Source organism: Sabethes cyaneus, chromosome 1, assembly GCF_943734655.1.
Source record: "Sabethes cyaneus chromosome 1, idSabCyanKW18_F2, whole genome shotgun sequence".
Taxonomy (NCBI): domain Eukaryota; kingdom Metazoa; phylum Arthropoda; class Insecta; order Diptera; family Culicidae; genus Sabethes; species Sabethes cyaneus.
Genome location: NC_071353.1, coordinates 143601789 through 143624962, shown reverse-complemented (window position 1 = coordinate 143624962; position 23174 = coordinate 143601789). Strand labels below are relative to the sequence as shown.

At 43.5% G+C, this 23174-nt stretch overlaps 2 protein-coding genes across 2 annotated transcripts; one reads left to right on the top strand and one right to left on the bottom strand.

Annotated features, from left to right (window-relative positions):
- Window positions 1-13584: 13584 nt before the first annotated feature.
- LOC128746331 (uncharacterized) lies at window positions 13585-17901 on the bottom strand. Its single transcript, XM_053843383.1, has one exon. The coding sequence runs from the start codon at window positions 17899-17901 to the stop codon at window positions 13585-13587; it is 4317 nt and encodes a 1438-aa protein (XP_053699358.1).
- Window positions 17902-21693: 3792 nt separating this feature from the next.
- Window positions 21694-22972, top strand: LOC128732644 (uncharacterized). The gene is made up of 4 exons (XM_053825939.1): window positions 21694-21869; window positions 22093-22251; window positions 22323-22469; window positions 22539-22972. Exons 1-4 carry the CDS (start codon window positions 21717-21719, stop codon window positions 22644-22646), a joined length of 567 nt encoding a protein of 188 aa, XP_053681914.1. The 5' UTR covers window positions 21694-21716; the 3' UTR covers window positions 22647-22972.
- The last annotated feature ends 202 nt before the right edge of the window (window positions 22973-23174 follow it).

The window sequence follows — 23174 nt, the reverse complement described above, 5'->3', positions numbered from 1 at the left end:
AACCACTCGCAGGTGCTCCAATTTCCGCAATTGCTTGTGAAGCCTATAATTGGCAAAACCTTCGTTGACAATACGCCTCCGAATCTCACGGCTGGTACCTGCCGTCACCTGTGAGCCAAAGTAAATAAATTCATCAACTGCTCCGAACTTATCGTCGTTGATCGTAAAACTACTGTCCAAGCGACGTGCGTCAGTCAGCCTCGGTTCCACTGGGAAAATGTTCTTTGTTTTGGGTATATTTATCTTCTTCCCAATTGTCTCCGTTTCGCGCTCTGGCCTGGTGTACAGCTCATCTACCACCACAGACGTTTGTTCGACAATGCGTATATAACCGGCAAAACAGACAAATAGGAATTTGTTGTTTCTGAAAACATGTTTCTTGGCTAAAATCGTACCACTCTGATAGAGCATTGTGAATTAAAATTGACTCCTGTACATCGAGACCTTTTTCTAAAATATCGGGGATTCCGCAAGGAAGTAACCTACGCCCATTGCTTTTCATTCTTTTCTTTATTGACGCCACCCTGTTCCTCAAAAATGACTCATTTACGCAGATGATTTGAAACTTTACTCCACTGTTCAGGCTATTCTAGTTTGTAAGCGCCTTCAATCATTGCTTGATGTGTTCGCCAGTTAGTGTAGAAGAAATAAGTTAATGCTTAGCACAGACAAATCCCAGTAAACCATTTGGTTTGTATATCTCGATTGCAACTGAGGTATACGAAATCATATCTGAACGAAAAAGTTATATTTCACGCCATATAAGAACATATATGTACCAAAGTGGAGGCGATATACGTGCGAAAATTTTGACAACTCTTGGTAATTCTATTTTGCGCAGTTTTTATAACACGCAACTAAATACTACTGAATATATGATATAGATATAATCAAATATTGCAATTGTCTATCCTGCTTTATAATTCACAGTCATGAATTGTATATGAAGACACGCACGACTGCAAAACAACTTATTGTTAACTTCGATTTGACATACTCTAATTATTATACAACTCCAATATGAAATTGACATGAAAACGATTTAATGTGAACTTTCTATTACGATTTTGTGTTATCTGGGATGTGTGGTGATCACTTTCCAACGCATCCTAAGGCCTATTAGATTTGCTTATCAAATTGATGGTGTGACACTCTCGAAAGTAGATCAGATAAACGATCTTAGCATTTGGCTGGATACGAAACTTTCGTTTGATTTACACAGTTCAGCTATTATCACTAAAGCGTGTCACCAATTGGGTTTAGTCTCGAAAACAGCAAAAGATTTTACCGATCCTCACTGCCTAAAGGCGCTTGTACGTCCTCTTTTGGAAACCGCTGCTGTAGTTTGGTGCGCACATCATTTTGGATCATTCGAATCGAGCGTATCCAGAAACGTTTCATCAGGCCGGTTTTAAAGCATTTACCATGGCGCAACCTATCCGACCTTCCTTCGTACTCTGACCTATATCGACTTCTGGGATTAGATACGTTACAATGACGTCGAACGATTAAGGAAGCAATACTAATTGGAAAGCATTTGAATAATGAAATCGACTCACCCTGGCTGCTTTCCGCTTTAAATTTGCGGACCTGGCAAAGGACATTGCGTAATGATATACTACTTGTACCTAGCTTTCACAAGTCATCTTCGAATAAAATAAACCAGTCACGACTTGTATTCGCGTCTTCTCCCTAGTGGAAGAAATATATTCTCTTAACGAACCCAGCCATAGTTAAAAATAAAATCTTTCTAGATCTACTATGTTATGAATTAAGGTTTTACATTTTACATTAGAACCTTCATGGCGACATTAAATGTCAGATGAGTTATAAGGACAAATAAACAAATGAACAAACAAATTGAAGAGATTTATTGAAGATCATGCCCTCGTGTGTTGATATCTTCTCGGTTCTTAGTCTCGACCACTGTCTTCTGTGTAATTCGCATGACCTTAACAATCCACCAGAAAATCATACAGCGTACTGCGTACCATCCATCGGAGCCTTAAATAGTCTGATCCGCTTCTCAGGAAAAGCCGTACCCGTCCATGATTTTCTGCAGCTCTGTGCGGTCGATGGCGTCATACGCAGCTTGTGATATACCTTGTGATCTGAAATATGCGATTGATCCCCCCAATAAGGACGTTAATAGGGACCGCGTTAATGAAAACCGTGTTGATGGAGTCTACGTAGCATATGGGAATTGATTTAATTGGTACCAACATGGAATTACTCGTGATCTTGACCGTATAGAAAGTTGGTGTCTTCGACAAAGTTTTTCAGCAGATCGAGGGCTTTTCGTTTGATTGTAGTATTTCGGAATTGCCTCCCTACGTGGCGCTAGCGTATATGTAATATTTTTGTATAGGCTGTATCTTGCGCTACTGACTATCTAGAAAGTTGCGGTCTTCGGGAAGGTTGCTCAAATGATTGTCACCTTCAAGATGGAACGGAAAATAATGCAGAATTGTGATTTTTTGTGTTTGTCATCCCTTATGATTTTGGTAATGTACAAGAAGTTGCTTTCTTCGGAAAGGTTGTTTAAGTGACAGTGGTTATTTAACTAGTTGAAAAATTAGCTAATAATTTGCTCGTTATTTAACACAATGCTGGTCGCTTACAAAAATGCTCTACAAAATACAGCGTTGGCAGTCGATGAAAATCCTTAGAATTTTTTCACAAGAAAGCTGAATTACTGAAAGTAACGTTACGTATACCGTTGACTTCACATTATTAATGCTGTGCGACATAAATGCTTATTAAGATGTTGTAAGTTTCGATTAAAAACATAGTGATAAAAACGAAACTATAATTGTTCATGAATCATTCAGAATGTTTAGAAAGTAGCTGGAAATATGTTAACGTGACTGAGACTATTTGAATAAGTGAGTTGGTGGCATTTCTCTGGCCATTTAGGAAGTAGCATTAATAGTTGGTAGATTAGCACGATAGATTTATTTGCAGGCAGTAAATGTTGCTAGAAAATAAAATTGAGCGTCGAGCGTTCAGCATCGCAAGATACAGCCTGTATAAGAATACTACCTATACGCGGCGCAAGTGAGTTCTGCCCTATTTTCCGTACCATCTTGAAGGTGGTAGTCATTTGAGCAACCTTCCCGAAGACCGCAACTTTCTAGATAATCAGCAGCGCAAGATACGTCTGAACATATTACATACACGCTAGTGCCACGTAGTGAGTCAGTTCTGCGCTATTTTTCATGCCATCTTGATGGTGGCAGTCATTTGAGCAACTTTCCCGAAGACTGCAACTTTCTAGGTAGTCAGCAGCGCAAGCCTATATAAGTGTTTTTTTTTCTTTAGACTACTTTGTCCATTGAATTGAACTTTTGTAGTGTTACATATACGCTAGCGCCACGCAGTGAGACAATTCCGCAATACATTAATCCAATGAAAACCCGTTGATGTACTGAACAACTCTGTCGAAGACACCAACCTTCTATACGGTTAAGATCACGAGTTATTCCATGTTGGAACCAATTAAGTCAATTCCCATATGCTACGTAGACTCCAATAAAGACGTTCGATCGCGTTAATGCAATCACTCGATACCGTCCTTATTGGAAACGTTCTTATTCGGAACCGCGTTATTCGGGGGACTGCTGTATTACTGAAATGCCAAAAATGCTGTTCAAATATTACGAACACGTCCTGCGTTATGGCTCGTAAAAAGCTGGATTGGTAACAGTGAGATGGTAACAGACGTGGGTAAGACTGACTCAATATTCTCACCATGATTTTTTTAAAACTTTCCTTTTGTGTTAAATTGAAAATCAATCCGTATGAACTGACTGAAAATGAATTCTGAAGTGTAAGTTAAAAGTCAGATAACTAGGATTAATTCTTTATATGAATTAATAGGTTCGAAATTACTTGTATTTCGCCGATCCCGGTGTAAAAATTGTTCAAACGTCCGATTGCATTATTAAGTCATCACAAAAACACAAGGATAAGTTAAAAAATGGCATTAATTTTGATTTTTTTGTCGTAATGACGATTTGGTAGTTGTCAAATCATCTGCACGCGCAAATTGCACACATCGAATCTTCTACCAATGTTTCAAAACTCATTACTCAACAATTTTATTTCGTCAACCTCGCTTCAAATTGTCGGACCCCGCATTGGTACTTCAAACTTTTTCTTGCCGGTCGCGGCAAATCTTCTGTGGTGAGTGCAATGCGCGAGCCTCGCATACGACGCTCGCGTCGTCGCCGTCGTCGTCGTCGTCGATTGTGCATAATGAGTATCGATTGAGCCGCTTCGGCAGTTTTTCACTTCCACCTCTGTTCTAGCTTCCACCGCACAGCACAGCACAGCACCGCAAACGACAAAGCGGCACGCGGTGGTGCAGCCAATCATTCATTGATTGTTACTGGCTGCCGTTGTTTATGAACTGCCACCACCAGGCGCCTCCGCCGTTGTCTGCGTCGCCATCGTCATCGCCGTCAGTAACTGGTGGGTCATTGTGGAGGAAGGAACCGCAAACAGAGAAACAGCACAGCGCCAGCGTCGTCGGCAGCTTCTAATAAGCTCGATCGGTTAGCTAGCACGTGCTCGGTGAGCTCGGAAAGGTGCGCCCGCCTTAGCCTGAACCGCGATTCATCCTGCCCGCTGAGTTCAGTACCGATTCGGACCGTTGACCGATCTGCAGCGTGCGCGGACGCTTCTGCAGCCTCCCTACGCATAATTCGAGAAACAAAATACAGGTTAGCATCAGTGTTGGCGGGAAAAAGGATTCCGATGGCAAAGGTTATGGGGTTTCGATTTTGGTCGGTGATATTGTGACCCGAAACAAGTTCAGACCGTTCGACCGCGGCTGCAGGGTCAAAAGTAAACCAACGTTCAAGGTTACCAGTGTGACAGGATTTTAATTGGTTTGTGTTGGGTGCGAACGAAAAACGAAACAACAAAAAATCGGAGCTGTTTTAAGCTGGCGCTTAAGCTTAAGTGAATTGTGATGGTGTGTTGAAACAAAAACCGACGTTAATGCTAAAGTCGTTTCGGTGAGAAGAAAAAAGGAAGTGGTTCAGGAAATTGCCACCGCGGACCTGATCGCTGGAGAATGGAATTTTAAACCAAGGACTGTGGTGTGGGTCGGTGAATTGGAATGGTAGTGCTGAATTAAGTGCCAGTGTTCTGGGCGATTTGATACAGATTTCGACGAAGTTGCTTGTGGTTAGAACGTAAATAGTGTGACCAATGGGAAGGAAACCAGCGACAAGCATTTTTCTTAACCTAATGCTTGTAGCATATTCCGTTCAATTATACCATAATGATTTGTTTATGACCACATCAAACGTCAATAAAAAATCTTTAGATTGTTGAATTGCTGTTAGAAACACGTTTAAAGTTTGGTATGTTGAAATAACGAAACATGTTCGAAAAGCTACAAACGCCATTATAGTCAATAATTGTTGGTGTTTAATGAGAAAAATTATAGCAATAATACAAGTCAGGACATTTCTGTTGTAATTTTTAGGTTTCCGTCTAACAATAGGCTAATAAATCTCCGATGTCGTATTTTTGTCCAGTGTTCTTTCCAGTGTTTAAATTCAGTGTTCTTTCTTTTCCAAACAACTGTGCGCGGCGGTAACCTATTTAGGTATATCGCGCTGTCTGCAGAGATATGAAAACCAAATTGCAGGTTTTGCTCTCTGCAGCAACCTTGCAGGGGTGTTACCTCTACTGGTTTATCAAAATGCATGACAGAATGACAGAGTAGGTAGTAGACATTTTCTCATCGGCAAACCACGCCAGAAAATTTATAAAATTATCAAATCATATAAATTTTACTCTTAAAGGATCGAACGTACATGACTTATGGAAAAGGTCAGCTTACTTACTGTATTTTAGTAGTGACACGTCGTTCCATTATCCATTCTGCGCCCAACGAATTACGGTCGTGCAGTACTGTGGGTCCTAAGCTGCCGTTCGCGGATGCCCTCGGATACCAGCTAAACGTGTGTCCTCATCGAGAGCAGTCTCAGGTTTCTCTGCTGAGCAAAGTTTTAGCTGCTTTGTCTTCGGACATTCTGACCACGTGTCCAGTCCGCTTTATTGTCGAAGCCCGCCTTATTGTACTAGCTTTGTTATAGCAGCACATGTGTATACTTGAAGCAGCTTCATTTTCCATTTTGTCGCTGAGTATTGAATGCAGAGATTTATGCTTAAAGCCCACAAGCACACGTCGACTAGCTTCCTTCCGTGCTAATGATTCATTTCCGTAACACCGGCATTGAGTAGTGTTCTGTGACATGATTTTGATCCAACCAGCGTCGTTCGAATCAGTTTCATCGGTTCCGACTGAAAGCTATGTTCTAGCATTATCTGCCACAGCTCATATCGCGTTGCTGTATCGTACGCCGCCTTGAAATCGACAAACAGATGATGAGCCTACAAGTCGAACTCGTAAACGTTTGTCGTAGAGAAAACGTTTGATACCTCGAGGAGTGACCTTCTCAAAAACCAGTTTGGAAACAGAGCAACGTTATGTCTCAACGGTCCCTATAACAAGTTTCATTTTGGGTTTTTTGCACAGTAGATGCTCAATTGACTACATCGCCTCAGTGAAACAGAATTCTAACGAGTAGTGTAAGGGGTAATTATAGAGTCCTTCATTGTCTACAATATTGTTGAAGAAACTATAATTTAATCTTTTGTATTGACGGCATTATAGGGCTGCTACCGTGTTGGTAGCCAAATAAGCGCTCTTTTGCGGGGTAGCAGCCTCATAGCGCCGTAAATACAAGAGATAAAACTATACTTTGTTAAACATCGAGAGCTGTTTTCGCTGCCAAGCTGCTAAAAAGTGAAGTTGGCGCGCCAGAAATTTTATCAATGCTGAACATTAATATTGCACCAAGACCTCTGAGAACCCGAGAATTTTTTCGTCCAGTATTCCACCGCACTATGTACGGAAAGCATGAGCCAGTTCAGGAAATATGTAGAATATTTAATAGTGTTTACCACCTGTTTGATTTTCATCAGTCATCAGACCACTTCAAATATAAAATAATTCAGTGTGATATTCTAGGTTAAGTTTGTGAAATTTATAGTTGACAATGTATGTTTGTAATTGTATATGACGATGACTATCTTTGTAATCTATGTTTATAAATCTGTACTGTGAATGAAAAAATGCTGGGTTTTTATGCCGATTTGAGAATGATGTTAAAGTTGTCAACTCAAATTGGCTTTTCCCACAGATACACTTCAAGAAAACTCAGTCCGTTGAAGTTGAATAAAATAAAATAGAAATAAATAAAAACAATATTGTAGATAATAATTAGGTTTTTTTTCTAACGACGTATAGCAGTATAGTTTTTCTGTTGGGGAAGAATCAATGCTTAATGCGAAAAATGTAGATTTAAGCAAACTGAAAAGTTCTTGATATGAGGCCAAAAATATAGACTTAGCGAAACTTAGTCGAACTCACAGTTCCTAATCTCCAGTCGAGTGTGTTGTTTAACCAATTACACCAGTAAGTTGTCTACATCATAGTCATGTATACGTTATAGACGTCTTTCGACGATAGAGTCTCTGTTCTTATGTCTGCCTCTGTCCTAATACGTGGTCGCTATGAGCTTTCTACTCTTGGTTCGATTGCTCCCGTTTACTACTCTTTGATAGTCGGCATCCGCCGTCCTGGATGCGTCGTGCCGTCTCCAGTAGTTGTCTCGATGGTATAATCGATGTACCTACTTGCACTGTCTGTTCTTCTTCCGATTCGCCCTGCAGTTCTACCAATCGTTCTGATCAAGCTTTCTGGTCTATTCCGCTGGCTGCTGAAACATATTGTTCGATAATCGAGCACAACTATGAACTATTATTCATGATTTTGTGCTATCTGATATGGCAGTTCAGTCATGATTTGACATGAACTTACATTTCATGATTTTATGATTTCATTCGTGGCATCGGAATCAAATTTCTTTCCGTGTGCCGGTCCTATGACTATTTGTAGAAGAAGGGGTCGTACCTGGCAGACTACGGCAGAAGCTACGGGCAGCATTCATGAAATTGGTATGAAGCAAAAGGCCCCAGCTGATCCGCAACCGATGTCTATGATTCTTCGATAAGCTGAATATCTCGGTGGCCAGCTGATGGTGGTCCGACGAAGCTTCTTCTGGTTATTTCGGCTCGTATTTAGTGTTTCTGCTTCAATCCAGCAATACTTTGTAGTGCAGCAATCGGTGACGGTACTAGCGAGTGACACATGAGTTCACAAGTTTCAGAAAAACCAATAGCCTAGAATAGATGTTCACTCCTCATCAACATTTCCACGTGACTCCATCGTAACTTGACCGCTTTACATTGACCGGTAAGCGTGAAGACTTCCATCACGTTGTTTCTGGCATAATCCATCGCTCCAATCCATAATCCATTGCGATCGATGTGCACGTTGAGTGTTCTTCCGTAGACAAAGTGAAAAAATTGGGTCAAAAGTTTAGGCTTGGAAGATTGAGATTATGAACGTTGGTAATAAATAGTTTATCTGTATATCTTGTTCTGTAATGGAGCTATCCATATGTTCAACACGAAGTTCTCGGATTTATGTTGCTACCGCTATTGTTATGACATGTTATGGCTGCTTTCTTTAGGTTTATTTTAACTGAAACAAGATGTTGTGGTGACTTTTTACAAGGCGGATAAACGGAAATCTGGTAAAAGTCTGGTACGTTTCTAAAAGACTGAAAGATTTTAAGCTTAGATCCAAGGATGGTCACTATTGTCGGCGATAAACTCACAGTGCTTGATGAGTTTATATGAATTCAGAGATCTCCTCTGCCGACGGTTACCCGCCATGGCTTTTACCTGTCTGTCACCGGGATAGGTTCTCGTCTACAGTCCGGATGTAATTGGCTAAGCTGCGTCACCTCTGGGTCTGCCTCTTCTACGCTGTCCTTGAGGATTCCAGTCGAGTACTTCTCTGTCAATGTCGTTCGATCATTTCCTCAAGGAGTGTTCGATCCACTAACATCTACATTCATGATTTTCTGTTGCTATCGACCGTTGATGACACTGACGATGGAGTTCCTTATTAGATATCCAGATGTTAGGTCACCAGGCACGAATGATATATCGCAGGCAGGTCTGATTTTGCTCATCTTAAGCATACAGAGACAAAGCAGTCTGCTTCTCTCAACGATCAAGAGCTTTCGTTTTCTGTTCAACCGTTTACTCTTCCTCCGAATAATTCCTGAATACTGTTTTCTCTTATAACCACTCATCTTGCGCAGAAGAAGCACAACTACAAGCAGAGCTAACCTTTTCTTCGCATACTGGAGAAAAAAGAATGTTTGCTCCGTATCCCAAAGAGAATAACGGACAGCCAATTGTATGGACTGAAACGATTTTGCTCCGTGACCTATAGAGAGCATGCATGCATTCGGTAGTGCTCTGGCAGAAAAAGAAAGATGTAACAACACTGACGCTCACTCCGGGGCAGAGCAAAGCAGCAAAGCACCGCAAAAGCAAAAAAACTCGTCGCTTGTCGGAGAAGGTAACATCCCAAGAAACAATGTGAGTTTTATTGTACTCTTATGGTGGTCTTCAAGACCAATATTGGTCTTAAATGGCATCATAAGAGTGTGATAAAACCCAAATTGTTACTTGGGATCCGACAGAAAGAGAGAGCTAATCGATTCGTTTTCTAAGCTTTGCCAGTAAAACGCCGAGAATTAAGATTTTTCAGAGCGCGACGGAAGCCTGAGAGCATGCAGCAGTACGGATTCAACGTTTGAGTTGAAAATTAGGCTTTTCGTAGGAAGAGTTGTCTGGTTTGAGTGCCAAATGTTTCGTAGACCTGCAAAGGCACCCCTGGCGTTCCTCAAGTTGCTGTCCCGCTACTGTGAATCCGGTGGGATTGTCAGTGTTCACTGCCATAGACTTAGTTTTTGCCACATTAACTATGAGACCTGCTGCCTGGGAGATCTCGGAGCGGTCATCTAACTTGCTCTGCATATCGTTTCGCCGTTGTGCGAGCAAGACAATGTCGTCGGCTAGGGTGAGATCATTTAGCTGCTTCATCGTTAGAGGATTCCAAGACAATTCTCGATTTGGTCTACTGTCAATCGCTTCAATCAATATTTGCGATAAAATGCAGCCCTGTCTCACGCCAGCAGTAACCCATAGAGGGTCGAACAAGACGCCATTGTGCAAAACCTTGCATGAGAACGCCTCGTACGGAGTTCCGATGAGATGGACTAGCTTATCTGGAACTCCTCTATGCCTAAGTGCGCCCCAGATGTTTTCGTGGTTGAGTCGGTCGAACGCTTTTTCGAAGTCAACGAACATCAGCAGAAGAGAGCCCTGGAATTCGTTGATCTGCTCCAATATAATGAGGAGCGTTATGATATGGTCTACACATGATCGGAATGCAGCTAGCTGCCGCCGAAGAGTAGCATTGATTTTCTCCTGGATCCGGTTGAGGATTACCTTACAGAGTACTTTGAGAGTAATACAGTGCAACAGTTATTTCATTCAGTTAGGTCTCCCTTTTTAGGGACTTTGACCAATATGCTCTGGAAAAGCTGCGGTTTCCCACATATTGCTGAAAAACTTATGCATGATCTAGGCTGACAAAGGGGGGTCAGCTTTATGTACCTCAGGTGAAATACAGTCTATCTCTGGAGCTCTATTAGATTTCATACTCCTGATGACTGCACCAGTTGGCGCCTCAAAGTTGACGCGATTGATATACGCTGCAGATTTTGTTGATGTCGAGCATTTGAAACTCGGAAGAGTTGTTCAAAATGTTCAGTCCATCGCTTAACCAGTTCTGTTCTGTAGGCGGCGAGAAATATCGCACAACAAACGGATATCACCATTGCCGGCGGCGGTTCTCCTTGTTCAGCTAGGGAGTTAGCCAAGGCTCTCTTGTCACGCCTACAATCTCGATCAACAGTCATCTTCAGTTCGGCGTATCGTTGACGGGTAACTGTCTTAGCCGATCTGGTTCGCGCTCGCTCAATGCTGGCTTTCGTCTCTCTCCACTCGGCGATCTTCCTCCAAGTTTCATCCGAAATCGGGATTCAAGTTGTTCGACCAGAGCAGGATTCTCCAATCGGCGGACGTCGTAACGGCTTCCAACTTTCTCCTCCATCGTTGGACACGTACGACGCGCAAATGTATTATTGCGCACATCAAGAAGGCTCCTGCACCATTTTCAGCTGATACAGATGTGGTCGATTTGGATTTGATCGATTTAGGCGTTCCCGTTGCGGGAAGCCCACGTGACTTTATGTGCTGATCTATGGGGAAAGAGCGATCCACCAATGATCATGTTGTTATTACCGAAGAATTCTGTAAACAGCTTCCTGTTTCTGATTATCTGCCCTAGGCCCGCGTTGTTTGAGCCAATCTTCGCTTTGAAGTCGCCTGCGTGGATTTGGATGTCCCCCATTCGGGATTTTCTCAGCCTCGCTGTTCAGCTGGCTGTAGAAAATCTCTTTTGCCTAGTGGATGAGCTTCCGTTATATCAGTTCTATAGACCTCAGAGCCTGTACAGGCCCCAATTTTTGATCCATCCGTAAAGAAACAGATGGTACCGGAGGGAAGAACAGGCCCTCCTTTGTTCCATCATATAGTGCGATCGGTCTCAATTACACTATAAAGAATACCCATGTTAGGCCCTGCTTCCATCCAGTCAGAGATTGTCGGTACTAGGGGTGATAGTTTGAGCTCCCTTAGTACGCAAAGGGGGCCAATTTGGTCCCCTTCAATTATGTTACGACACCTTTGCAACCGTAGCGCACCGAATTCAGCTTCCGTCTTCATATGAAGATGTAATGTGATGATGCTTCCATGGCTGCAACTGGTATTGTGCGCAAAGCGCTAGTCACTGATATGCTTGGGGTCCTCCCTACCGGCTGGCAAGATGGTGTCGACTCTTAACGGAAAGCAAAATGGTGACGACGTTGGAATGGCGGGTGACGAATGGGCGACCTGAGAAGTCGTTCCTGGTAGGTATTCTCACCGGAAGCCCGACTAGCACAGTTGTTGCAAACTAGTTGTTCTCGATTGGATTTAAGGCAAAGAAAAATGCGCCTTCGATAGCGCCAAACTAAAATATCACACGCGTGAGACGGTTCTGATTTCGGAACACGAAAGTCTAAAAACTGCCGGCTTAGAGAAATAACTACACTTTATTTTTGAGGAAAAACTTGAACTTTAACTTAGTGAATTTTATTAGCTCTTCTAGTTAACACCGAGTTAAGTAGAACGATGCGAATGGATCAAAGATTTGATTCTAACTGATACTGGCCCAGCAGACTGGACGCTGCTGTGGCTTAGTGTGGTGAATATAGCGCACGATCAAAGCCGATCGATTGCTGCTTGTACGATATTGCCCTACATTGATAAGAACGATCGCTTGATGCGAGAGAGCTAATTTTGTGGATTACATCCGTGTTATCAGATTTGCTTAAATGGACCGTTTATAAACATGCCGGCCGCCTTGAAACCAGAGGGGTTTCAATTTTCTTATGCTCTATACAATTTTGATTGATATTAATATTCTTCTGTACGAATCGATTCTTCTTAGTATATAATGATATGATTGTTTTGACTTCATTATGCACTTTGAGTGCACTTGCACTTTCTGGGACAGCTGCTACAGCTGCTACAGCTGCTACAGCTGCTACAGCTGCTACAGCTGCTGAGATCGATGACACCGAGCCCTCTCGGTAGATCTAATCGTTGCTAATGAGGTTGCTTACACCGAGCCCTCTCGGTAGTTCTCTCCTGCGATATACAGATGCAGATGCTTACTCTGGTTCTTTCGGATAATGATGGTGATTATGTGGTAAACTTCGAAATATGAATGGCTGCGACTGCACTGGATAGCGCATGACTTCTTCCTTCATTGATACGGCTTGGTTCGTTGTATTTGACGTCATGAATAGATGGTGATGCAGTCGATGGTTTCCTCGGGATGAGATGGATGTAGTAAACAGAAGAATTTTGTCGTAAACTGGAACAACTTACCCCACAGGGCTTTTACGGCGCCTGTCAATCGATTCACGATGAGGGATGCCTTGAGGTAATGTAGATTTCTCGAGGATGAATATAAACTTCTTGACGAGTCGCAGACGTAGACTGACGGTTAGGGATGATCAGACCCGACGCCAACCAACTGTCCGAGACCGATTGTGTGAGATGTCATAGTTGCCTTTTAGGGACTTCTTGAAAATGCTGAACCTTGATACTGTCGATGAGGCGATGTGATTAGCTGATTTCGTAACATAGCAAAAACCTTCACAGTTGATGCAGACGCCTTATGCGCCGAGATTGATACAGCCTAGCCACCAAACGATTTCCTTCACCAAGACTGACATGCATGCATAAAACGAGACGGATTCGGGCTTCTTCATGAATAGTAGATTGCGGATTGTGTAGAGTGGATGACTTCAGATGACGATTCAGATGGCCCGGATGACCGGGGCCAGGATACCCTATGGGAGACAAACATTCCTTGAGCTTTTTGAAATGTAAATAAAAACAAAAACTTAACTGGGCTGCGGAGGCACTCACTAGGGAGCCCTCCGCACCGATGCAGCAGTGGGTTTAGTTTCCATCTGCTGTGACTTGCTGAGCGTTGTCCCGAATTGGGAGGACGCATATCTTAGAAATTCCCCTGTCGAAGCATCCATCTTTTGTACGTACGGTGACAACCCTGATGTTGCCGTCTGAGCCGTGAAAAACCTTGACGACTCGAGCCAGATTCCATCGTAGTGGAGGTAAACTTTCATCCTTCAGCAGGACCATTGTTCCTACTGTCACGTTGTTTCGCTGCTTGGTCCATTTAGTCCGATTATGAAGATCTGATAGATATTGCGTGGTCCACTTTTTCCATAGTTGCTGAGTGAAGTATTGGGCACGCTGCCACATAGATAGCCGATTAACGGGTACATCTTGAAGATCTGGTTCCGGGATTGCTGTCATGGGACGCTGCGCCAAGAAGTGTCCAGGCGTGAGAGCTTGGAAATCATTTGGGTCACTGCTAAGTGGTGTCATCGGACGAGAGTTGAGGATTGCTTCAATCTGAGCAAGAGCTGTCTGCATTTCATCGATGTTTAGCGTTCGGAGTCCTATTGTCTTACGAAAGTGATTCTTGAACGATTTCACCTGTGCCTCCCACAGACCACCAAAGTTCGGAGTGCGAGGAGGAATGAAACGGAACTCAATGCTGTCATTTCCGGCATCCCTGACAACAGCATCTTGGAAGTGCTGACTTAGAAATAAGCGATGTAGTTCAGATAGTTCCCGCTTAGCACCGACAAATGTTGTAGCGTTATCACACATGATTAGATTTGGTTTTCCGCGTCGCGCGATAAAACGCCTCAGAGCAGCCAGGAACGCTTGAGTTGTTAGATCTGCTACGAGTTCTAAGTGAACCGCTTTCACCGCCAGACAAACGAATATCGCTACATAACACTTTACTGGTCTGGTCCGACGGTTAGGATAGGATATAAGGAAGGTACCACAATAGTCTACTCCCACCTTTAAGAACGGTGATGATGGCGTTACTCGCTCGGACGGAAGATCTGCCATTAGTTGATCTACGACCTTAGGTTTATTCTTGAAGCATGAGACACATTCATGTATAACCCTTTTAGCCAAACTGTTGATAGCAGTTGGCCAAAACTTCTCTCGAACTGATGCAATCAGCAGTTGCTGGCCGGCGTGAAATAGTCGCAGATGATAATGTCGCATAACCAAAATTGCGAGCGGGTGATGGTGGTGCAAGATGAATGGATGTTTTCTAGACTCAGTAACTGGGGCGTGAGATAACCGGCCGCCAACGCACATTATACCATTAACGGAAAGCTGAGGACGTAGACCTTTGATAGAAGAGCTTTCTTGAACATGACCTTGCCTTGTCAAGCTGAGTAGTTCTGCCGAAAAACACTCTTGCTGAGATAAGTGGACTAGTAGCAGCGTTGCTTGTTCTAGTTCCACGTGTGTAATGCTTCCATCTCTTCTAGATTGCCTGTTGCTAGGTTGCGAATTATGCTTGAAACGTATGAGTAGTGCGACCAGTCTGATGAGTTCTGAGTATGTCGATCTAAGTCCGAAAATTTCGCTAGGTGGAGTAGCTTGAGCGGGGAAAGCTGGCGATGGTCGTTCTTCCAGGAGAGATGGTTCGAACGATTCTGGAATGGATTCTTCTGGTCGCGGCCAATATTGTTGATTCTGAGCCAACCATCGTGGACCTTGGAACCAAAGGGGTTGATATTGTAATTCAGCTGGAGACATTCCCCTGGAAATCAAATCTGCCGGGTTCTCAATGCCGGGGACGTGGTTCCAAGCGCCACCTTTGGTGATGTGTTGTATCTCCGACACACGATTAGCGACAAAAACTTGCCATCTTGACGGTTGCGATGCCAGCCAGTGTTTGACGATCATGGAATCGGTCCAAAAGAATGTTGATTTGATCGTAACGTTAGAGGAAAACTTCTCGTACAGATGACTAAGCAGCAAGGCGGATGATAGTTCTAACCGAGGAATTGTTACCTTCTTCTTCTTGGCTTTCAGATTCTCTAGCGGTGCTATTCTCGACTTCGACGTGATGAGACGTACTGACACAGTCCCATCCGATGCAGTACAACGCAGATATAGACATGCTGCGTAGGCCACTTCTGAAGCATCGCAAAACCCGTGTAGCTGAATTTCCGAACAATCGTTAGCAAAGCCGATCCAACGAGGAACTGACAGTGACTCAAGGGCCATTAAATTTTGCTTATACTCCTTCCAAATTGTTTGCAATGTTTCATCCAATGGTTCATCCCAACCGCATTTCAACTGCCATAACTGTTGAATGATTATTTTCGCCTGTACTACTACCGGTCCCACCAAGCCTAGCGGGTCAAATAAGCATGCTGCGTCTGAGTGGATGCTTCGCTTTGTGATGGCTGATGCATTCGACCGCCATTGTGGAAAGCAGAAATAGAAACTGTCCAAATTGGTATCCCAACGGAGTCCCAAAGTCTTCACGGTAGAGCTAGAGGAGTCCAGCTCTAGGGTGGCTCGATCATCTCTTAGATGTTTAGGAAGCTTAGTAAGTAGCTGTGCGCAATTAGAATTCCACTTTCTAAGGATAAAACCAGCTGAATTGGTAATCTCAATTACCTCTGACATGAGTCGAATAGCTTCTTCGATACTGTCTGCTCCGGACAGCATATCGTCGACATAGAAGTCCTTTTGAATTACCTTGGCAGCTAGAGGGTGCGTCAATTGGCAACCTTTCCCTAGCGTTGAGAGACATTTTGTCGCGAGATACGGCGCAGATGCAGTGCCGTAGGTAACGGTTGTGAGCTCAAATGACTTCATTGGATCTTCGGATGAATCTCTCCAGAGAATTCGTTGCAAATGCCGATCAGAAGGTTGAACTTGTACCATTCGATACATTTTTGCAACGTCCGCGACAAGAACAAAGCGATGCAAACGAAAACGGGTGATGATCGAAAACAGATCATCCTGAACCACTGGGCCTACCATTAACGCATCATTTAGGGAGACTCCAGTCGATGTGCGACACGACCCGTCGAAAACAACACGAAGTTTTGTCGTTGTGCTGTCTGGCTTCAACACAGCATGATGAGGCATGTAGTAAATGGGCTCGTGATAAGGATCGTCGCGTGCCTCCTTCATATGACCCATCAGCTGATACTCGTGAATAAACTCCTTGTACATCGCCTTCAGCTCAGGGTTAGCATCTAACCTCTTCTCCAGGCTCGAGAACCGTTTCAGTGCGATAGCTTTCGATTCTCCTAATTTCTGGATCACATTCTCCTTTTTAGGCAAACTTACGACGAATCTACCTTCAGCGTCACGCACGGTAGTTCGCTCGAACAGTTCTTCACATGCGGTCTCTTCCACGGAATGAGTACTGGTCACATAACAGGTCTCTAATTCCCAAAACTTGGCGATCAACTCTTGAAGATCCACGGTTGAACTAACGAAGGTCGATGTCCGCGGAGAAACTTGCTTAGGAACTCGTCCTGATATCACCCAACCGAATACGGTTTCTTGGAGAGTTGGGCCATCTTCACTCAACCTTTTCTTCCCGGCAGTGAGCAAGTCAAAGTATATTTCAGCTCCAATGATCATATCGACTGGTCCAGGTTTTCCGTACGATGGATCCGCCAATACCATTTCTTGGGGAAGGTGACCAGGATCGATCTCAACTGAGCTTATCGGTATAGCGTTGGTAATCTTTGGTAAAACGTAGAACTTCATACTTTCCGCAAACGATGAAATTGAGGGATGACGTGGCTGGATGTTTGCTTCAACGCACTTAGTAGCTGAAGTGCTACCATTGCCGATGCCTTGTACTTGCAAGAATGCGGGTGATTCTCGGAGCTTTAGTCTCTTCGAAAATTTACTGGTCATGTAACAGAGTTCGGAACACGAATCCAGCAAAGTTCTAGCGAACGAAATATTGCCAAATTGATCTTCCACCCGCACAATGGCAGTGGAGATGAGAACTTGACATGACGGAACTTGAGCGACGGCTTCAAGAGTAGTTGTTGTGTGATGTTCTGTGGTGTTTCGTGGGTGAGTGTTAAGAGGGGTTGTGCTTACAGCTGGATATGATGTAGTGGCTTTTTGTTCTGTTGGTGTTTGAGTGAGTGTGGTTTGTGTCTGACCGTGTGGCTTGTGTTGCGGTTGTTGTGGTTGTGGGCCTGCTGTCTGTGGTCTACTTTGCGCTTTTGGAACGAATGGTTTTGTTGCACTAGATACGCTTACTCCGTTTTCGTGATGTAGGAGGGTGTGATGCTTTCTGCCGCATCGTATACAGGAACCTCGGGAACAATTCTCAGCAAAATGTCCAGCGGACAAGCAATTTCGACACAACCGTTTCTTATTCACCTCCTCCATACGTTGATTCACTGACATGGACTTGAATTTGTTGCATTGGAACACCAAATGGAACGAATCGCCACAGAACAAACACCGTCTCGACGACTGAACAGCAGTATGTGTCACAGACAGCCGTGGACGCTTTGACTCATCTGTACTAGATTTGCTTGGAGCAATCGACTGCAACACTGTGCATTGATCCCGAAGAAATTCAATCAGGATCTCGTATTTCGGGACTTCCTTTGAGTTATGATGACTCTCCCAGTGCCGCAGCGTGGTTGAGTCCAAACGTGTATACACCATGTGAGCCAAAATCGTAGACCGAAAAATTCGAAAAATCTTCCCCAATTTTCGCTAACATTTGTAAATTCCTGTCAAATTCATTGATCAGGAAGCATAGAGCGTCGTAACTTTCCTTTCGCATGGGCTCAATTGCAAAGAGAGCATCCAGATGCGCCTTCACAATCAGCTTTTTGTTTTCAAATCGTTTTTCCAGCATGCGCCAAGCCACTTCGTAGTTATCCGCCGAAAGTGCAACTGAATTAATCTCCTGAAGAGCATCACCGGAGACTGACGATCGTAGATACGTAAACTTATCGACAGCATCAAGTTGACGATTATTGTGTATTAAACTCCGATACGTATCTCGAAAGGTAACCCAATCCTTTACCTTGCCGCTGAATGTCGGAAGTTTAATATCGGGCAGCTTTACCTTAGAGAAACACGGTTGCGCTGCAGCTGATGTGACGTCATTGGTAGCCCGCACAGTATTTGTATCTGCACTGGATCGCAAGGCCAGGAGAGATGTTTTAATTTCATAGTACTCCTCCTCTACAACCCGAATGGCTTCATCATATTCTTCCTCTCGCTGGGCCGCTGGGTGTATTGACCAACTGTGGGGGATTGACAGCAGCAGTGGACCCGACAACTTCGAAATTACCGACAAAGCCAGACAATCATGCAATGAAAGGAATATGAAACCAACTCAAACCCAAAATATTCAAAGGAAATACGGTCATGCATTGAAATCTTTCTTTATTTGCACAACTCCCAACTCTACCCTTACGAACATATGTTGGCGCCTCATGCAAAAAACGCCACCACAGACATGCACTTCGATTCGATAGAATACTTCCCAGCAGCGTAACAGCAACAGCAGCAGCGAGTCCGTAGCAGAAACGATGGCCGATTCTCTCCGTGAACAAAACGATGAACAGCATTCGACGATGGCCGCCGCAGTCAAAGCCAGTATAGATGAACAATAGGCACAATGCCTCTTGTGATGCCTTTGTTAAATCCCGCCGCGCACAATGTATCACAAGCGACCACGTGTCGCATAAAAGTTTCACACAAAACCAGTCCGTTTATACCGTTCTCACTCGCGCGATTCTTAGTTCTTAATCCAATCGAGAATATCCGGAGTTCATCCGGTTCGAAGGACCAATGTTCTCGATTGGATTTAAGGCAAAGAAAAATGCGCCTTCGATAGCGCCAAACTAAAATATCACACGCGTGAGACGGTTCTGATTTCGGAACACGAAAGTCTAAAAACTGCCGGCTTAGAGAAATAACTACACTTTATTTTTGAGGAAAAACTTGAACTTTAACTTAGTGAATTTTATTAGCTCTTCTAGTTAACACCGAGTTAAGTAGAACGATGCGAATGGATCAAAGATTTGATTCTAACTGATACTGGCCCAGCAGACTGGACGCTGCTGTGGCTTAGTGTGGTGAATATAGCGCACGATCAAAGCCGATCGATTGCTGCTTGTACGATATTGCCCTACATTGATAAGAACGATCGCTTGATGCGAGAGAGCTAATTTTGTGGATTACATCCGTGTTATCAGATTTGCTTAAATGGACCGTTTATAAACACTAGTTGTGGCAACCGATTTATGACTAGTTTCAGTCATAAATAAGTTTCTGTAACCATTAGTGTGAAAAGTGTGCTGCTTGGGAGAGCCGTAATGTGTCTTTGTGGCGCCCCTGGCGAAAACCCAATTTGTCGCCCCCTCGTATCCTAAATCAGATTTGCTTCCAGAAATGCTTCGACGTTCTTCTAGGGAGCTTTACAGCGGTTCACCGGAACCTTCGCTAAAGTCGAGCAAAAGGTACTCGTCAACATATTCAATTGTTTCGTGGCTTTGACGATCAGCTCCTTTTCCGTTTTGGCCACAAAAGTATGGGAGTAAATGTTCCGTTTGAACTTCAACTAAAAAATTTTCATTGGTCGCATTTGAGGGACGTTGGGAGATTTGGTGGTCGTCGGTACAACGTTTACCTTCAGCCGGTTCGTCTCCTCTTGTGATCTCTTGGCTCGATGGGTCAAGAGGCCTGGTCCGGCCAAAAGACCACCGTACTCTTCCGGTAAGTTCCAAAAGAAAGCGACAACTTTCGGTAGGTACTTCGTATCTCCTTGTTCACCGTAAAACCTGAACGATACAACAGCGTCTTGAACATCCTCTTGTCGCTGATCATCTGCCACAGAAGGATCTTTTTCGGGAACTTGGCACCTTCTTGGTGGTGGACATAAAATACTCGGTCCTCTACCAGTCGGTGCCGTTCAGCGTTAAGTAGTTTTTAGCGCCTAATATAACCACGACATCATGCTTCACCTGCACCTTCAACCGTTCTCTGGGCGATTGCCTGCTACTTAGACACAGCCAGCTTCGACTGACACTTCCGTATAAAAATGTCCATTTTAGCCAAGTACTTCTTCACCGTTTAGACTGTTACGAAGAAACCGCCTTGCTCTCGGTCTTCATTTTCAGCTTCTGCTGCACGTTACTGCTTCCGGTCAACGCTTTCGCTTTTCTCGCGAGAGAGGATATTGATGCCAGATTGGCTCCATTCAGCGGATACGAAGTGCTTCACCATGGGGTGGAGCTGGCAGTACGAACAAAACATCGAGCGTAGTTGTTTGACTGTTTACGCTATGGCTGCTGCATGCCAATCAACTGATAACGTGACGTGAAATATCGCTAAAATAAGTCGTTTTTCAATGCATATATTATTGTTAAAGCAAGCGCCCTTGGCGGGGGCCAGTTTGGCCAACCGCTCGCTACGGCGCTACTCACAGGCGGTTCCTTCTTTGGCTAAAATCGGTTGGCGACGCACGAGAACGTTCTCCGTCAAGTCGAAGCGAGTGCAGAATGCCTTCGGTTGCTCGGAAGGTTCCGGAAATGCGATGATTTTACTATAACGATCGGTTACATACTGATGTGGAGGGATCATATCATACTATGTGGAGGGAGTAAGAGCATGTCTCATCCGCATAATAAATGTCGACCACCAGTGACCAGAGCAAGAACTCCTCCTTGAGGACATCCTTTGATTGCTGGAATCGTGATTGACGTATCTCCGAATGAGGCAGTATTTTTCCTACTTAATAGTATCAACTTCAGTATCAAAAAAAGCACAGAGTACCGTGTGTTGAGGCAGTATTGGAGTTACTATTTAATCAGCGTCACTAGGCAATCAAGTGCGGCTTCCGTAGATTTACCACGTTGGTAAGCAGGTTAATTGCCATACAAAGGGGAATTTTTTAAGAAGTTATTACGGTTGTGAAGGCGGTCATGGTGTTATCTTTATCAACTGATTTGGGTATAAATACCACCTTGATTGGGTTAACATGACATGACATGGCACTCCAGAAACTGTCTGATTCAATGTCACGTCGAATTTGTGTACAGTGTTGTAACTGTACATTGATTAGGCGCCTTGAGCGTTATGTATACAATCTAACGAAAACTTAAGCATTTCCATAATCGTAAATCTCTTTCATACTTCTTCTTCTTGCAGCAACACCCAAACGATCTTTTCTCCACAAAATGTCGACCCTTCTCGCACCTTGTCCGTGGAAATTCGCACTGGTGGTATTTCTACTAGCAGCCAGCTGCACGCAAGCCAACGACCAGGATCAGGACCTACTTGCTTCGGCCTCTTCATACAAGTCAACCAAGTCAACTTCCTCCCTAAAATCGGTAAGTAGAACCTCATGTGTCGGTGATCCTGAGGAATTGAACTGTAGTTAGTCAGTATGGTTTGTATTTCGGTGTATTATTTTTATCAAACATCAAATCCGTAGTAGGTAGTTAGGCTTAGAAATATTGAACCTAACCAAGTGAGTTGTGTGCGAGTGTTCTATTTACCCCCGTTTTGTTTTTTGGTGGTTTCTTTCGGTCTCTTTCCGCTCCTCAAATTCAGCTCATCCGACACAAACGTGCGCTTGGCTTATTCCAGAAGATTGGCCAAATGGGAAAGATAATCTACCAGCAGTACAACGACACCACCTGGACGCTGAAGAACATCTACGACATCCTGAGCAACGAGTTCACCGATACTTACACGACGACCACCCCGGATGTAAATTGATTAGCACCCTTCTCATGGTTTGTGAAATGGAACTAGTAGAATAACTGAATACTTTTTTTTAGCCCCGGCTACCAACAACGACGCCGGATCCGTCGATAAGCACCACCGCCAAGTATCGTATCACCCGAGCGGAGCTCGGCCGAATTCTAAACCGAAACTACCGAGGTCTGCAGAAGCTGTTCCGGTTAGAGTGGAATGACGCTTGGAATGTAACCGCTTTTTTGCTAGTTTAACCTTGTTGATTACTGTTTTCAAATGTGTGTTCTCTGTTTTTTTAGCAAACCAAATACAACGTGGCAATCTACAAGAACGAACTGAAAAATTCCGTGTACGGACCGGGCAATATAACCATCGCCGGAAGCAGTAATAATGCGGTGAAACCTTAAACTTAAACTTTCGGTAAAAGACTACTCTGAACTGATGAAGGGATTTTTTCTGTGATAAATAACTACCACAATTGTACTGTTTTTTTTTTTTTGTATTTTTCGTTCATTTTTCAAATGGGGAACATTTATCCTATTAGGTGTAGAAGCAAAACAAGAAAATCAAGTTGCTCAGTTCTATTCCATAAGTTAGGTCAGAATGAATCTTTATTAGCATCGACAAAATTAACAGACAGAAGAAGCCAAATCTGTTAATTTTCTCGATAGATTAATCAATTCTGGATCGATAATATTAGGGTAAAGATTAAGAGTGTTAGGCTAGCAATACATCACAGTCTGTACAAGTATGAAATATCTATGTTAGTGCCAATAAAACTTATTTAGGTTATGTAAGTATACAATACAGAGAGGAACTGGATTAACAATCGAAATTCCCCATGTTTTAAGCCCTTCTCACTATTGGAGGTCATCCGACAGTAATAAAAAATACTACATAAATAAACAAAAGAAACTGTAATTAGGTAGCAGCGG